Consider the following 16,236-nt stretch of genomic DNA (forward strand, 5'->3'; position numbering starts at 1 on the left):
TTGTCATTTTTGTCATTTTTGTCATTTTTGTCATTTTTGTCATTTTTGTCATTTTTGTCATTTTTGTCATTTTTGTCATTTTTGTCATTTTTGTCATTTTTGTCATTTTTGTCATTTTTGTCATTTTTGTCATTTTTGTCATTTTTGTCATTTTTGTCATTTTTGTCATTTTTGTCATTTTTGTCATTTTTGTCATTTTTGTCATTGTTGTCATTTTTGTCATTTTTGTCATGTAAGTCATTTTTGTCATTTTCGTCATTTTTGTTATTTTTGTCATTTTTGTCATTTTTGTCATTTTTGTCATTTTTGTCATTTTTGTCATTTTTGTCATTTTTGTCATTTTTGTCATTTTTGTCATTTTTTGTCATTTTTGTCATTTTTGTCATTTTTGTCATTTTTGTCATTTTTGTCATTTTTGTCATTTTTGTCATTTTTGTCATTTTTGTCATTTTTGTCATTTTTGTCATTTTTGTCATTTTTGTCATTTTTGTCATTTTTGTCATTTTTGTCATTTTTGTCATTTTTGTCATTTTTGTCATTTTTGTCATTTTTGTCATTTTTGTCATTTTTGTCATTTTTGTCATTTTGTCATTTTTGTCATTTTTGTCATTTTTGTCATTTTTGTCATTTTTGTCATTTTTGTCATTTTTGTCATTTTTGTCATTTTTGTCATTTTTGTCATTTTTGTCATTTTTGTCATTTTTGTCATTTTTGTCATTTTTGTCTTTTTTGTCATTTTTGTCATTTTTGTCATTTTTGTCATTTTTGTCATTTTTGTCATTTTTGTCATTTTTGTCATTTTTGTCATTTTTGTCATTTTTGTCATTTTTGTCATTTTTGTCATTTTTGTCATTTTTGTCATTTTTGTCATTTTTGTCATTTTTGTCATTTTTGTCATTTTTGTCATTTTTGTCATTTTTGTCATTTTTGTCATTTTTGTCATTTTTGTCATTTTTGTCATTTTTGTCATTTTTGTCATTTTTGTCATTTTTGTCATTTTTGTCATTTTTGTCATTTTTGTCATTTTTGTCATTTTTGTCATTTTTGTCATTTTTGTCATTTTTGTCATTTTTGTCATTTTTGTCATTTTTGTCATTTTTGTCATTTTTGTCATTTTTGTCATTTTTGTCATTTTTGTCATTTTTGTCATTTTTGTCATTTTTGTCATTTTTGTCATTTTTGTCATTTTTGTCATTTTTGTCATTTTTGTCATTTTTGTCATTTTTGTCATTTTTGTCATTTTTGTCATTTTTGTCATTTTTGTCATTTTTGTCATTTTTGTCATTTTTGTCATTTTTGTCATTTTTTTCATTTTTGTCATTTTTGTCATTTTTGTCATTTTTGTCATTTTTGTCATTTTTGTCATTTTTGTCATTTTTGTCATTTTTGTCATTTTTGTCATTTTTGTCATTTTTGTCATTTTTGTCATTTTTGTCATTTTTGTCATTTTGTCATTTTTGTCATTTTTGTCATTTTTGACATTTTTGTCATTTTTGTCATTTTTGTCATTTTTGTCATTTTTGTCATTTTTGTCATTTTTGTCATTTTTGTCATTTTTTGTCATTTTTGTCATTTTTGTCATTTTTGTCATTTTTGTCATTTTTGTCATTTTGTCATTTTTGTCATTTTTGTCATTTTTGTCATTTTTGTCATTTTTGTCATTTTTGTCATTTATGTCATTTTTGTCATTTTTGTCATTTTTGTCATTTTTGTTATTTTTGTCATTTTTGTCATTTTTGTCATTTTTGTCATTTTTGTCATTTTTGTCATTTTTGTCATTTTTGTCATTTTTGTCATTTTTGTCATTTTTGTCATTTTTGTCATTTTTGTCATTTTTGTCATTTTTTGTCATTTTTGTCATTTTTGTCATTTTTGTCATTTTTGTCATTTTTGTCATTTTTGTCATTTTTGTCATTTTTGTCATTTTTGTCATTTTTGCCATTTTTGTCATTTTTGTCATTTTTGTCATTTTTGTCATTTTTGTCATTTTTGTCATTTTTGTCATTTTTGTCATTTTTGTCATTTTTGTCATTTTTGTCATTTTTGTCATTTTTGTCATTTTTGTCATTTTTGTCATTTTTGTCATTTTTGTCATTTTTGTCATTTTTGTCATTTTTGTCATTTTTGTCATTTTTGTCATTTTTGTCATTTTTGTCATTTTTGTCATTCTTGTCATTTTTGTCATTTTTGTCATTTTTGTCATTTTTGTCATTTTTGTCATTTTTGTCATTTTTGTCATTTTTGTCATTTTTGTCATTTTTGTCATTTTTGTCATTTTTGTCATTTTTGTCATTTTTGTCATTTTTGTCATTTTTGTCATTTTTGTCATTTTTGTCATTTTTGTCATTTTTGTCATTTTTGTCATTTTTGTCATTTTTGTCATTTTTGTCATTTTTGTCATTTTTGTCATTTTTGTCATTTTTGTCATTTTTGTCATTTTTGTCATTTTAGTCATTTTTGTCATTTTTGTCATTTTTGTCATTTTTGTCATTTTTGTCATTTTTGTCATTTTTGTCATTTTTGTCATTTTTGTCATTTTTGTCATTGTTGTCATTTTTGTCATTTTTGTCATGTAAGTCATTTTTGTCATTTTCGTCATTTTTGTTATTTTTGTCATTTTTGTCATTTTTGTCATTTTTGTCATTTTTGTCATTTTTGTCATTTTTGTCATTTTTGTCATTTTTGTCATTTTTGTCATTTTTGTCATTTTTGTCATTTTTGTCATTTTTGTCATGTTTCGCCCCACAAGCAGAAACTTGCAGTGCGAACGAAATAAATGATGATATGTGATCGCTCAGATGAGCTATCTTTAACTCAGAAACGGTTCGATCGATGTGTATCCTTCTCAGGTTGTTATCATCGCGTTCGTTACAACTGGAGTTTGGTTGCAAAAAGTTATGGACGATAGTCTGATAGTGGACTACCATCTTTGCTATGATGCCGTGTTTTTTTTTACTTTTTAATGAATCTAAATAATTTCTACCCGCTCATTTTTACCATTTTTCAATTCTTTTTACATTTTATCAATCTTAAAAAAAAAACCTTTTCACCGATGAGGCCGATGAATGAAGTAACAAACGTATATTAAGGAGAGTATTCTTTTCATAAAATTAAAAATTTTAACCTATTTAAGATTTGCTTCGTGATTGATGGAAACTGAAAACCCCATCAAACTTTGTAAGTTGAATTCATAAATATTGTTGCTGGAAAGGATGATTTGAAAATAGAATGAGCAGTTTCTTCCTTAAGTTCAACATTCATCCTGAGCAACGAATGTTTCGTTCTTAATGCTAGAATCAACAGTATGTGTCAGTTCATTGTTCCTTCCCGCTTGAGTTCATTGGAATTTGTAATCTTGATACTGAAAAAAAAACACACTGAAAATATGTTTATTATAAAGAAAGATTCCTTCGCATATCGACCTCAAGCGAAAATTCCAATCCATTGTGTGATGGTTGAAGCCGATCTCTACCAACCTACCGACTCTACTGGTTCCCTCTTCTCATTGCCCAAACAAACACTTCTTCCATCAGAGCAAAAACCAACAGCCAAGTTCATTCACTATTCACCGACTTTTTCTTCTTGCTCGCGCCCTGCCACCGTTTTGTGAACAAGAGGCCTTAGTTTGCCGATGTTCAGAACCGGAGGCCAAACGCATCATCCCAACGGGATCCTCCTCAGAACGGAAAAACAAACCCTTTTGATCAATTCCACCAAACCATATCTCCTCCTTCTGGTTGCGGGTTCGTCTGTTGTCCGAAAGGAAGAAGGCTCGAAATGAATATAGGTAAGCAAAAAAAAAACACGCCAATAGAAGCCAACAGGGAGCAGAAAGATTGGAAAGATTTGATCATCGCCATCTCGCGTCTTGCCGCCTGCGCCAGTTCCAGTTGTTGTAATGTGTTGTGCTGGGCTGCGAAAAACCTCAAACCAAACGTCGTCGTTTCCCTCCGGTAGGTTCGGCAAGTTTTGCTGCCTTTTTACTAATACACAAAAAAAGCAACCAACTACCAACAACTATCATTTGAAGAGTCCAAGAAGAAACGGCGCGATCGCCCGAAAGACAACAACATCTCACCGACCGCGACGGAGATCGTGCAGAAAGCGGCGACGATGATGACGATGACGACGAAGCAGCGATCTGCACTCGCTCGCGCTCCAACCCAACAACAGCAAACGACACAACCGATCGATGGAGATCGGCGATCGCAAACCGAGAACATCGGAGCATTAAATCGAACATGAATTAATGTTCAGGTTTGACGGCAACGCAACGGCTCTTTGGCTGGCCCGATTAGCAGCAGTCGGAGCCACACAAAGACAAGATCTTTGTCCGGCGAAGGTTGGAATGGGTTTGGGCAGCAGTCTGAAAAACTCGATGGGGGCTTTTTGTTGCTTTCCGAACGTTTTCAATTTCCAATCGAGAGAGAGGTTTAGAGAGATTAAAAAAGAGAGCTTTTCTTTTTGAGAAATTTTTTTATTGAGAGGAAATGTTTCGGCACTAGTGCTGTCTTTTTCTGAAGCGATCGAGTTTTATCAACAGTGTTTCCAGTTCAACTTTTTTATTTTTCTTTTATTAAAAAAAAAAACAAATTTCGTTATTGTTTATAATAGAAACACCTGTCGAAAGTCTATATGCAAATTCAGCAGCTTTTTGTGTTCGTTTTCTTAAAAGTTATGGGGTCTTCAGTCTTACAGTCTTTTCAAACTAAAAACTCCGAAAACCTTTGCGTCATTAACAAGTATTTAAAACTAATTGTACAGAAAATCCAAATAATTACCTTAATCTGGGCCTAATGAAATTCTCGGAGCGAAATAGTAAAGGATGAGAACTTCAACAGTGTGGCTAAGCTGAGCGGCTTACTTGAGTAAGAGAGTCCCATGGCGACGAACGTGCAAATAGCACGTTCAATGTGATAGAGGGAGACGTTTTTAAAAAATGGGGTTTCATGTTTAATATTTTATGTTTCACGTTTCATGCCACAGGTCACATGCCTCAGGTATCAGGTGTCAATCTTCAGGTCTCATGTCTCAGGTCTTATGTCTAACTTATCAGGTCTCAGGTCTTGTAGCTCAAGTCTAATTTTTCAGGATTGAGGTCTGCTCAGGTCTGAGGTCTCAGATCTCATGTCTTAAACACCATTTCTCATTTCTTATGTGTCAAGTTATTTGTCTCATGGCTTATGGATCATGTTGAATATATCAGATTGTAATTACAAGGTCTCATTATTAAAGTCTCATATTCCTATCTGGCTTTAAGTGAAATAGCTTAAAAACGACAGAAACTACCTAAATTTTTTACACACCTATCAAGCTTTGAAAAATCTTTGGCTTGTTTTTGACAACATTTTTGTATTCAACTGAGCAAACCCAGTTTCAACTGTGACGCGGAGTTTTTAAGCAAAAAAAATCTGGCAGCAGGGCGCTTATTCACCCAGGTGCAATGTTTTGAATCCACCGATCCAACAACCCTCTCAGCAGCATTCGCTGCAAAGGAGAAAAAATCCCAAGAGCATAAAAAATTGCTCAAAGACAGGTAGGTAAGAGAAACCTCTTTTGTGCAAGCGGAACCAGTTTTAATTGGGTGCCATGGTGTTTTTCTTTCCTGCCTTCGCCCGAACTTCGTTTTTCACTCCTTTCAGAAGTTGAGCTTTAGTTTTCCGCTCATTCTGTGCTCTTTTCTCGCTCTCTCTCTCTCTCAGTTGAGAGAAAAGGAAACCAGTTACCAATCAACCAACCTGAGCGAGAAGGGCTCGATCCTAACCTAGGGAAGGTGATCCAGCAACGGTGTTTTTCCTGAAAGCCACAAAATACGACTCAAACGGGTGATCAGCCAGGTGGATCTCCCGTCGATTGCTCAGTTTACGAGTTGACTTTGCAAGAATCGCACGCGTTTGTACCTTAGCGCTTCGTCGGCCGGATCGAGTCGAAGATTTTTTGTTGTGCATAGTATTTTTTCTGTTCCTGTTAGTGGGGCAACGTGCAGCAAAACACATCACACTCACACTCACGGAACCAACGATTCGAGAGTTGGTTTGCAGTCCAGAATAAGAAAAAAACCGCGTGAGTTGAGCGCGACTAGCGATTGATTACAAGTGGCGTGCAAAGTAGTGTCGATCCCTCCCGGTGAGTGATCAACGTGATCTGGGTTGCGCAAAACTAGATCGAAACGGCCAACGCAATTCGCCGCTTTCACGCATCTTGGCCGCTGGAAGTCGCGCAGCACCCATTGACTAGATCGGGTTTTGGAGCGCGTCGCAGAAGAACAAAATTGGATTACTCGGGCTTTATCGCGACAGTAAATTTAAATTTACGAGCAACTTTTATGGATTATTTTATCAGGATCATTTAATTTTCAAGAAGAGAACAGAAAAAAGTGGACGCGGTGGCCTTCCGAGAGCTGGAGCGAAGAAACAAGGCGCATCGTGGGGTGTTTTTGTTGTTATTTTGGAAGTGAAGAGAGCGACAGCAATGGAAGAAAATGGAAAAAGGATTCACCGATCTGGGCGTTTTTTCATCGGTGATCTCCTGAAGCGGTAATGAGAAGAAGAAGGAGATTGGAGAGTGCAACTGGGAAAATAAATTGATAAGAAAATAAGATAATGTGAAGTGAAATTTATTCGCCTCTTTTAACGTTGATAAAAGCCGTTCAGGTGAAGAAAACGTACCGCAAACAATCATCAGTCGGTATCAAAACATACATTGAATCTTACCTGGGAGCAGAAGTATTTTGGTTTTGTTGTTTTCAAGTGGACCCACGAAGAAAGACAGTGTAAAACAAACAGAGAAACAATTATTTAATCAGACATGTTCGAAGCAAATACGGCGGCGGTGCTGTTCAAATTAGTTGAAGATTGAGTGCAAGATTCGGAGGCTGGGTTAAGCAGCAAGCTGTTTGGGTGCTATCGCGAATTGAAATCGATCTATAGAGTGTAGTAACACCTGAGGGTTTCCCTCCGTGGTGTGTCGCGATCAGCCAAAATTGCCAGCCCACGAAAATGCGTTCCTCACCGGCCTTGCTGTCGGTCCTGTTTGGCACCATTTTTGGTGTTCTGGGTGCATCGCTTAGCAAATCGCTGCTAGCGCAGGCCCCAGACGAATGCCGGTGGTCCGGCTACAGTGAAGATGATCTGACGCTAGTGTGTAGACTTAGAACTATCAATAGTGAACTGGAAAATACCAACTTTAGTGTTCTGCATCCGGAAAACACAGTCCGGCTGCGGTTGCAGTGCAACGATGGACTATTCTTTCAATCCAGCATCAGCCCAGGTAGCTTCCGGCAGCTATCCGAGCTGCGATCCCTTTCGGTCGAGTACTGCAAGATAGCTAATCTTAGTGAGGGGGCATTCCGGGGACTCAAGGAGCTTACCAATTTGACACTGCGAACGCACAACACAGATTGGTCCTCAGTCAGTCTGGAAATAGCGCCTCATGTTATAAATTCTGAGCTGTCAAAGCTGGAGCGACTAGATTTGAGCCACAACAATATGTGGTCCTTGCCCGATGGAATGATTTGTCCGTTGACGAAGCTGGAATATCTGAATGTTACGCAAAACCGGATACGAGACTTATCCGTGTTTCACTTTAGTGCATCGCTTAGCACTAGATTAACGAAAAGATGCGGAGGAGCAATCACGGTTCTAGATCTCTCGCATAACAACATCGACAATCTGCCACCGGCAATCTTTTCCGGTTTAGGAAAGTTAACCGAACTTCGATTGCAAAACAATGGGCTCAACTTCATCGCTGATCGAGCCCTGGAAGGATTAATATCGCTATCGAAACTGGATATATCCCTGAATCGATTATCCAACCTTCCACCGGAGCTTTTCTCCGAGGCGAAACATATCAAGGAGATCTACCTGCAAAACAATAGCATCAACGTCCTTGCTCCAGGGATCTTCAGTGAACTCCAGCAGTTACTGGTTTTGGACCTATCCAATAATGAACTCACCTCGGAATGGGTTAACTCGGCCACCTTCAAAGGCCTCTCTAGGTTGATTCTTCTCGATCTAGCCAACAACAAAATCTCAAAACTAGAGTCATCCATTTTTAGAGATTTGTTTGGATTGCAAATTCTTCGGCTACAGGACAATTTCATCGAAACTATTCCGGAAGGTACATTTTCGGAATTGAACACACTTCATACCCTAGTCATTTCAAATAACCGGCTTTCGAATATCGAGTACTTCACATTTCAAGGCATGAGTCGACTGTCGCTGTTATCGCTAGATTACAATCGAATCTCTCGAATAGATCGAGTGGCATTCAAAAACATTTCCAACCTTCACGATCTGCATTTGAACGGTAACAAACTGCTTCAAGTTCCGGAAGCCCTGTATGATGTACCTCTGCTGAGAACCCTAGATCTCGGGGAAAACCACATAAGCAACATCGATAACGCGAGCTTTCGCGAAATGGTCCACATGTACGGGCTCCGGCTAACCGAAAACAACATCGAACAGATCCGCAAGGGAACATTCGACGCGATGAAGTCACTGCAAATTCTAAACCTGTCTAAAAATAGACTGAAACGGGTCGAGCCGGCCAGTTTCGACAACAACACAAACCTGCAGGCGATCCGCCTCGATGGCAACTATCTGACCGAGATCGCCGGCCTCTTCACCAAGCTTCCGAATTTGGTGTGGCTCAACATATCGGATAACCATCTGGAGGTGTTTGATTACGCGCTGATACCGGTCGGGCTGCAGTGGTTGGACATCCACGCGAACAAAATCGCGGAGCTGGGGAACTACTTTGAGATCGAGAGCCAGCTGGCGTTGAGCACGATAGATGCTAGTTCCAATCAGCTGACCGAGATCACCGGCAGTGCGATACCGAACAGTGTGGAGCTGTTGTATTTGAATGATAATTTGATTTCCAAAGTTCAGTCGTATACTTTCTTCAAGAAACCGAATCTGACAAGGGTTGATTTGTTCGGGAATAAGATTACGACTCTGGATCCGAATGCGCTGAGGATATCGGCGGTTCCGGATGATAAGCCGCTGCCGGAGTTTTATATCGGTGGCAATCCGTATCAGTGTGATTGTAATTTGAATTGGCTGCAGAAGAATAATGTGGACTCGCGGACGCAACCGAAGCTGATGGATTTGGATAGTATTTATTGTAAATTGCTTTATAATCGAGGGAGGACGTACGTGCCATTGGTGGAAGCGTTGCCGAATCAGTTCCTGTGCAAGTATGAATCGCACTGTCATGCGTTGTGTCATTGTTGCGACTTTTACGCGTGCGATTGCAAGATGGAGTGTCCATCGAGGTGTACCTGTTATCATGATCAGAGCTGGACGTCCAATGTCGTGGATTGCTCCAGGGCAGGATACGATGAGAAGCTGCCGGATCAGATGCCGATGGACTCGACTCAAATCTATCTGGACGGGAACAACTTCAAGACGCTGAATAGTCATGTTTTTCTGGGTCGCAAGAAGCTGAAGATTTTGTTTTTGAATAACAGCAATATTGAGATGATCAGCAATAGGACGTTTTATGGCCTGAAGGAGCTGGAGCTGCTGCAGTTGGATCACAATCAAATCGAAGAACTGAACGGATTTGAGTTTATCGGATTGGAGCGGTTGAAGGAACTGATGCTGCAGTACAATAAGATTACGACGATCGCAAATCATACCTTCGATCATCTGCATAGCCTGAGGATGCTGCGATTGGATCACAATCGGATAGTGGAATTTAATATGTGGTATCTGCCGAAACAGTTGTCGGATGTGCGGTTGGCATCGAATCCGTGGTCCTGCGACTGCGAGTACGTCGAAAAATTCCGCGAGTATCTCAGGACGTTTGATTTCGTTCGAGATAAGCTGAAAATAAAGTGTACAATAACGCTCACGCCGGGCAGCAATGACACGGCCCTGGCGATTGGATCTTCGCAGCAGAATGGAAGCTTGAGCCGGGATGTCGGAGGGAAAAGAATACCGGGTGCAGCGGAGGGCGCGGAGCCACAGGGTTTCTTGATTTATTTGGACAACAGTACGACACCGTGCAGTGGTGCTGTTCCACTCGATAACATCATCAACGGAAACTTGACATCGCGCAAGACGGTTTTATCGCCTCCGCCAATCGAAAGCTATATCCCGCTGCTGGTGGCTGCACTCTGTGGCTTCTCGGTGATCATCATTCTGATGCTGATTGTGTTCGTGTTTCGACAGGAGATGCGTGTCTGGTTCCATTCGAGATTTGGCATTCGGTTGTTCTACGGGAACTCCGATATGGACAAGAACGAACGGGACAAACTGTTTGATGCGTTTGTTTCGTACAGTTCCAAAGATGAGGCGTTTGTTGCTGAAGAGCTGGCACCGATGCTGGAAAATGGCGATCCTTCCTATAAATTGTGCTTGCACTATCGGGACTTCCCTGTTGGTGCATATATTGCCGACACAATCGTTCAGGCTGTGGAATCTTCTAGGAGGACCATCATGGTCCTGTCCGAAAACTTCATCAAATCCGAATGGTGTCGGTTTGAGTTCAAATCAGCTCACCATCAGGTTCTACGTGATCGCCGAAGACGGTTAATAGTAATCCTGCTAGGCGAGGTGCCGCAGAAAGATTTGGATCCGGACATCCGGTTGTATCTGAAAACCAACACCTACCTTCAGTGGGGTGATAAGTTGTTCTGGGAGAAGCTTCGATTTGCGCTGCCAGATGTGCCGAACAACCAGAGGCGAAGGCCGCAGCACCCGCCCATCAACATGACTCACTCAAACATCCGAAACAACTACCAGCTCAGCCGGACGCCAAACAATCGGGCCAATAACCAGTTGATCATGTTGCAGCAACAGCAGCAGCAGCAAGCTCAACAGAATCAGCCACCACAACCCGATCCGAGGCCTTCGCTGCAGCAACAACCACTTCCGCTGCCGGGACTGGCCCAGCAACTGCAACCTCCACCACAACTTCTGAGGGGAGGAGCAGCCGGTCAGGACCAGAGCCGAGGCAATAATTCTCCCCGAACGGTGGGGATCCACATCTGATCGAGTCAAAGCCCACCACAGTGTGTGTGATACGTGATCCTACTAGTGTGTAAAACCGCCGAAAAGGGGTGGACAACAAATTGTGTACATTCCTGTGAATAGTAGTAGAACCAAGTACTGATTAGTGAATTTTAGCAAAAAATGAAATGAAATTTATCGGTTAAACAAGAAAAAAAACGCGAAACAAATGTGATATTATAACGTTAAGTCAGCCTAATTAATGATATGGGTCGTCCGTACTGGGAGCGGCACTAAAGTGAGTCGTCCGTCTTAAGAGTTGTACATAGTCCAAAAAAGAAGAAACAAGCAAAAAAAAGCGCCAAGCACGAGTACGAATGTGTGATCACGGCGCGGCTTATTGGGGAAAACGTAAACTGGGAACGAAAAAGTAGAACAAGTGACACAATCAACGACGTTCGGGTTTGGCTTTGGTCTCTCGACTGTCGGGTTTCACCCTGTTTCTAATCCGCTTGGATGAAGACCGCGGAACCATTGTTGTGTCCTGGGAAGAGACCGACCGACCCAAGCAAACGAGTGTCAACTATCATCGTCAATGTCAACTTGTGGCACCGCAATAAAATCTTGAATCAACCAGCCGATTCAATACTCCAACAACGGCGAGAAGAGAAGCAAATGGCAGCAGGAAGCGAGCAACCGGTGTGATTGAAGAAAGAAGTTGTAGTTAATGAAGCTCCAGTTATCTAGGTGAAGCTTAGTCTGAGCACAAAAAAAGTACGAGGAGAGAGTTTCTGTTGGGGTGAAAACGAAAAAAACTTCTCTCGGGTTGAAAGCAACATGTGTTAACACAACAGCAGCAAGTACATCATGGTTGGTGGGAAGCCTGGGGGCAATGACAAACACAAATCAAATGCAAATTCATGTGCTATCACTCACTGACTGAATGGTTTGCTGGAGTGCAGGTTGTTATTTGTTTGGAACCCAGTAAGGAGAAAAAGAAAAGATAAGCTCCGGGTTTTTTTCCTTCTTTCAACGATCTCGGAAATAATTGTTACATCGATAATTGTGGAAGACAAGCGGTTGACAGTGAGAAGACAGGGAGAAAAAAAAGTAAAAAATGTGCCCCATCGTTCCAATGCTGCTGTCTACAGTGTTTCCGCGAATAGTTGTTTTGTTAAAAAAATGAAGAAAAGGAAAAAAAATATTGTCACTGTCCCCGAGCTACCGAGTGTAACGAAAGCTGAAAGAAAAATGCAAGACTGTGGCAAACAGCGAAGAAACCGAGCCGGGGTCCGGTCGCTATTTAATAATGATAGTAACATCCCACCTCCTCGCCAACCGCCAACTACAAGTTCCCGAGGTCTCTAGGAATCAGTTCAGCACCTAGAGCTAAGAGGCCATTCCACAACTGGTCCAGTAGTCATGATACGGTTGACAAGTGGCCACCAAACGGGGTTCGTCGCGACACTGGCCATGGTCATCTGGTCAAAGCTTTATTACACGATCATCATCAGCATAATCAACGTGTGTGCTCCGTTTTGCAACTCTTCGGCGACTCCGGACTCAACAATGACCAATGTTGCTGATGTTGTTGATGTTGTGTTTTTTCTGCGGTTTTTCCTCCGTTCAAGATCGATCGAATACCTGTCCCGGGGATGGTTCAAGACCAGCAACCCTGGCCCCAAAGCCCCCTAGTCGAGTGCAGTGACAGTGTGTGACCACGAGGTGGAATGGTCAACAATTACCGCCGTTCCACTTACACACATCAGCCAGGCAGCAGGAGTCACGCTATACCTTCGACGATCAAGTGACTTCAACGAGTGACGCGAACGGCCAAGCGACGAACCTCCCTCTTTCAACGATTAACCTGAAGCAACAGATGACGCGGCGCGGTGGGGAAGAAATGTTATACAACACCATGCAATGCAAACAGCGCATCGGCCAAGTTTTTCCTGCGGTCCAGAATCCGTCCATCGAAGAAAGAAGGGAACCGTTTGCCTGGACAGGGAGCTACACCGCACCACACGTTTGCAAAACCCGAAGCGGGAAGCAAGGTTTCTGTTTTTGTACACATTTTCCATTTATTTTTGCGCTTATTACTGTTATTATTTATACTCTTCAAACCCCCTTCATCCGTTTCTGAGACCTCCAGAAGACCTCCAGAAGATATTATAACCGTAAGGCAGGCAGTTAGGGAATGAAAGGTTTAGCAGTAGGACTTTTTTTCTTGCTCTCGTTTGCTGCACCAGAGCCCTCCTCAAAGATGATGCAAAAAGAAGTTACGGATAAAACTGTAATACCAAACACAAAACCGAGTCAAGTCAAGAAGTTGTTGTCAGTATAGTTGAGGTTGAGGCCCCACTTTGTGGTAGGAAACTAAATTCCAGACAGAAGAGAGAGATACTTTTTGAACGAGAAAAAATAACAACAGGAAGCAAAAAATCCCATCAGCCGAGAACAGCATTTAGGGGACATTATTGTCAAGAATCAACAACAACAACAACAACAACAACCTTCCTGCATTTATGATGCAGTGTTTAAGAAACACATTCGTAACAGCAACACGCTACAAACATACACACCCAAACAGCTATAAACAGGTCTAAAGAGTTACTAAGGTAGGTCAGATTCTGGAAATTTGATTTAGCGGTTTTCCGACTTCGCCACAATAATGAGACTACCATTGAGAAGGCACCGAAAACAATCTTTTTAGCGCAATGATTAAGGGAAAATCCATTCCAGGCAGGAAGTTTAACAGCGTTGAGCCATATGTTTGATAAGTAGGTTTCTCGATTTGCGGTAGTTTTCCTGGCAAGACAAATGTGTGATCGAAATGTGTTGCGGTGCGCATAATTTGACAGACAGAAACACAGAGTGAATGAATGATGTTTCAATTTTCCCAAAGCTTAATCCTGAGTAGGAAGACGATGATGATGGCGAAGAAGATGATAAGACTTATTAGTGTTTTTGAAAATGTTGAAATTATACTAGATTGTATATAGGCGAAATAAAACGAAAAAATTAACTACAAATGAAAACTATTCGCACTTGTGTTTCAATAGAACAGTAAAGAATATTCCTATTTTGACAAATAAAACTTAAGGGACTTAGTCTTTGGCGTCTTAGATAAATCGTTCATTTTATTATTTGTTTTATTGCTATGAAATTCAACAAAAGTAATGGTAAGTAAAGTGTTTGATATTCCAAAATGAAAATATCTAGAATCCATACATGAAAGCTTCGCCAATATATTGATTTCCCCACCGGGAATTCCCGAGAATGAAAATAAGAAAATCGGGAATTCTCGTTTCTCGGGAAACGCTAGAATATCCCATGCATTCCCAAAGTCAATAAAAAGTGCTTAATTACAAAGAATTAACACGATCTAAATTGGAAAAAAATGGACCAGATTGAGCAAGAAATTTGAATGTTTAACCTTGATATATGGCTTGAACTTAATTTTTTTTTCTTTCTAAAAAGACAATGAATCTATAAAACGAAACATTTGCATTAAAGAAATGCTACGATAAGAATCTAAATGTTCTATGTTAGAACTCTCGTCATTTGGAATTTTCGGTTCGCAAACAGTAGGAAAATTATCACAAAAGGAAAATTTACGAGATTTGATGAATAACCTGAATTCTAGCTAATCGATAGTGGAATATCTTTCACAATTATTTAAAAATTTTGTAGCAAGAATCAGTCAAGTTTGTCGATTAAAAAGATTCTTAGTTTTTTTGTCTTGGGTTTCATAATTGCTTATTGAATTTTTAAGGCATTTAAAAAGTTAAAAATGTTTTTTTTTTCAAATTTATCAAGTATTGTTCTTGCATGGTTTGCTTATATTGCTTGAGTTTCTTAAACCTTTGAAACTTTCTGGCTTAGATTCATTTTTAATTTCTGTAAAAACATCATATAGAAGCTAACTTTTTAAAATTTTAGCTGCACCTTAAGTTAGAAACAGCTATGCAAATATAGTCGAATGTTTCGGAATTTTAGCTATACCTTTTCAAACGGGAATCCATTAATTTTACTGGTGGGAAAAACCAACACTTGAAGACGACAAGTAATTTGGCTTTTACGAAAAAAGTTGAAAATATTGAAGCAAAATATGGCATAAAAACTTAAAAAGAATATCCAATATCATTTTAACCATAAGTCAAAACGTTTTGCAGTCTTCAACAAAGTTAATAAATGAGTTAAGGTCTTAACGATTTTAAAAACTTAAAAATGTTCAACTATGATTCCAGAAATATTTAGACGCCCTTTTGAATTTCATAATTAAATTTATTTCAAAATGCGATACCTCTTAAATGAAGACATTTATTCCTGCCGCAAATAAATGTATACCACATATGTGAAACTTTTATTAAAATCGATTCTTGTCTATTTAAAATATTAATTTACACTTTAAACAGATGTCTCCTCGAAACTCGAGGTTATTAAAATTCAGCCAAATAAAACTCCAAACCCGTTCAAATGACAGGTTCCGCAAACTTAGTATCAATATCTGAACAAGATTTAAATGATTTGTTGTTTTCAAGAACCTGAACTTAGTGTCTGTTTCTAAAAAATCGTTTCGAAAATTAAAATTTTGATCTTATTTTTCATATTATTAATACAGAATCATAACTTCTAATATGTTATTTATAAATTATATTGAAGGAAGAAATTCCTCAGCAAATATGAAATCGCATTTGACATAATAGCTCTAATCATTAATGCGAATCACAACTCCTTTGAAATAAGTAAACGATCGTAAAAATCGTTACTTAAAGTCGGGAAAATCGGATATAATAAAAAGTCCACCATGTTTGCGAATTCGTTCTCCCACGCTGGACTCAAATGAGAAAACAACCTTAGTGTTGTTCTCTTTGCGATAAGCAGTGCAACCAGGTTGCTGAAAATCAGATGGTTCATATGGAAAATTTACTAATGAGATATGCAGCAAATATTGTCACTGACAACGGTTAACAAGCATTGAGAGCAAAACTTGCGTTCTCTTGCATACTTTCAGGATGTACGAATAAGATATTGTATATCGTCCAATTTGTATAATTCTTAATGCTTAAGCCAGAAGTTAAAAATATGGAGGGGATAATGAGGATACATGATCCCTGGGGATACTTGATTTTTCTGCTATTTCTCGAAACAATATTGTCTTAAACATATCAAATTTTATAGAAAAATGTGCCAAACAGATCAAAACAATAATGCTTTGATCTAAACTAATTTTAAAAATTCTATTTGAAAAATTCTACAAAATGTGATTTGATGA

General features: G+C 38.7%; 1 protein-coding gene across 1 annotated transcript; it reads left to right on the forward strand.

Annotated features, from left to right (window-relative positions):
- Positions 1–5,874: 5,874 nt before the first annotated feature.
- Positions 5,875–13,996, forward strand: LOC129747477 (toll-like receptor Tollo). The gene has a single exon (XM_055741718.1). The coding sequence runs from the start codon at positions 6,999–7,001 to the stop codon at positions 10,998–11,000; it is 4,002 nt and encodes a 1,333-aa protein (XP_055597693.1). The 5' UTR covers positions 5,875–6,998; the 3' UTR covers positions 11,001–13,996.
- The last annotated feature ends 2,240 nt before the right edge of the window (positions 13,997–16,236 follow it).

The sequence above is a fragment of the Uranotaenia lowii genome, chromosome 2 (genome assembly GCF_029784155.1).
Source record: "Uranotaenia lowii strain MFRU-FL chromosome 2, ASM2978415v1, whole genome shotgun sequence".
Classification (NCBI taxonomy): domain Eukaryota; kingdom Metazoa; phylum Arthropoda; class Insecta; order Diptera; family Culicidae; genus Uranotaenia; species Uranotaenia lowii.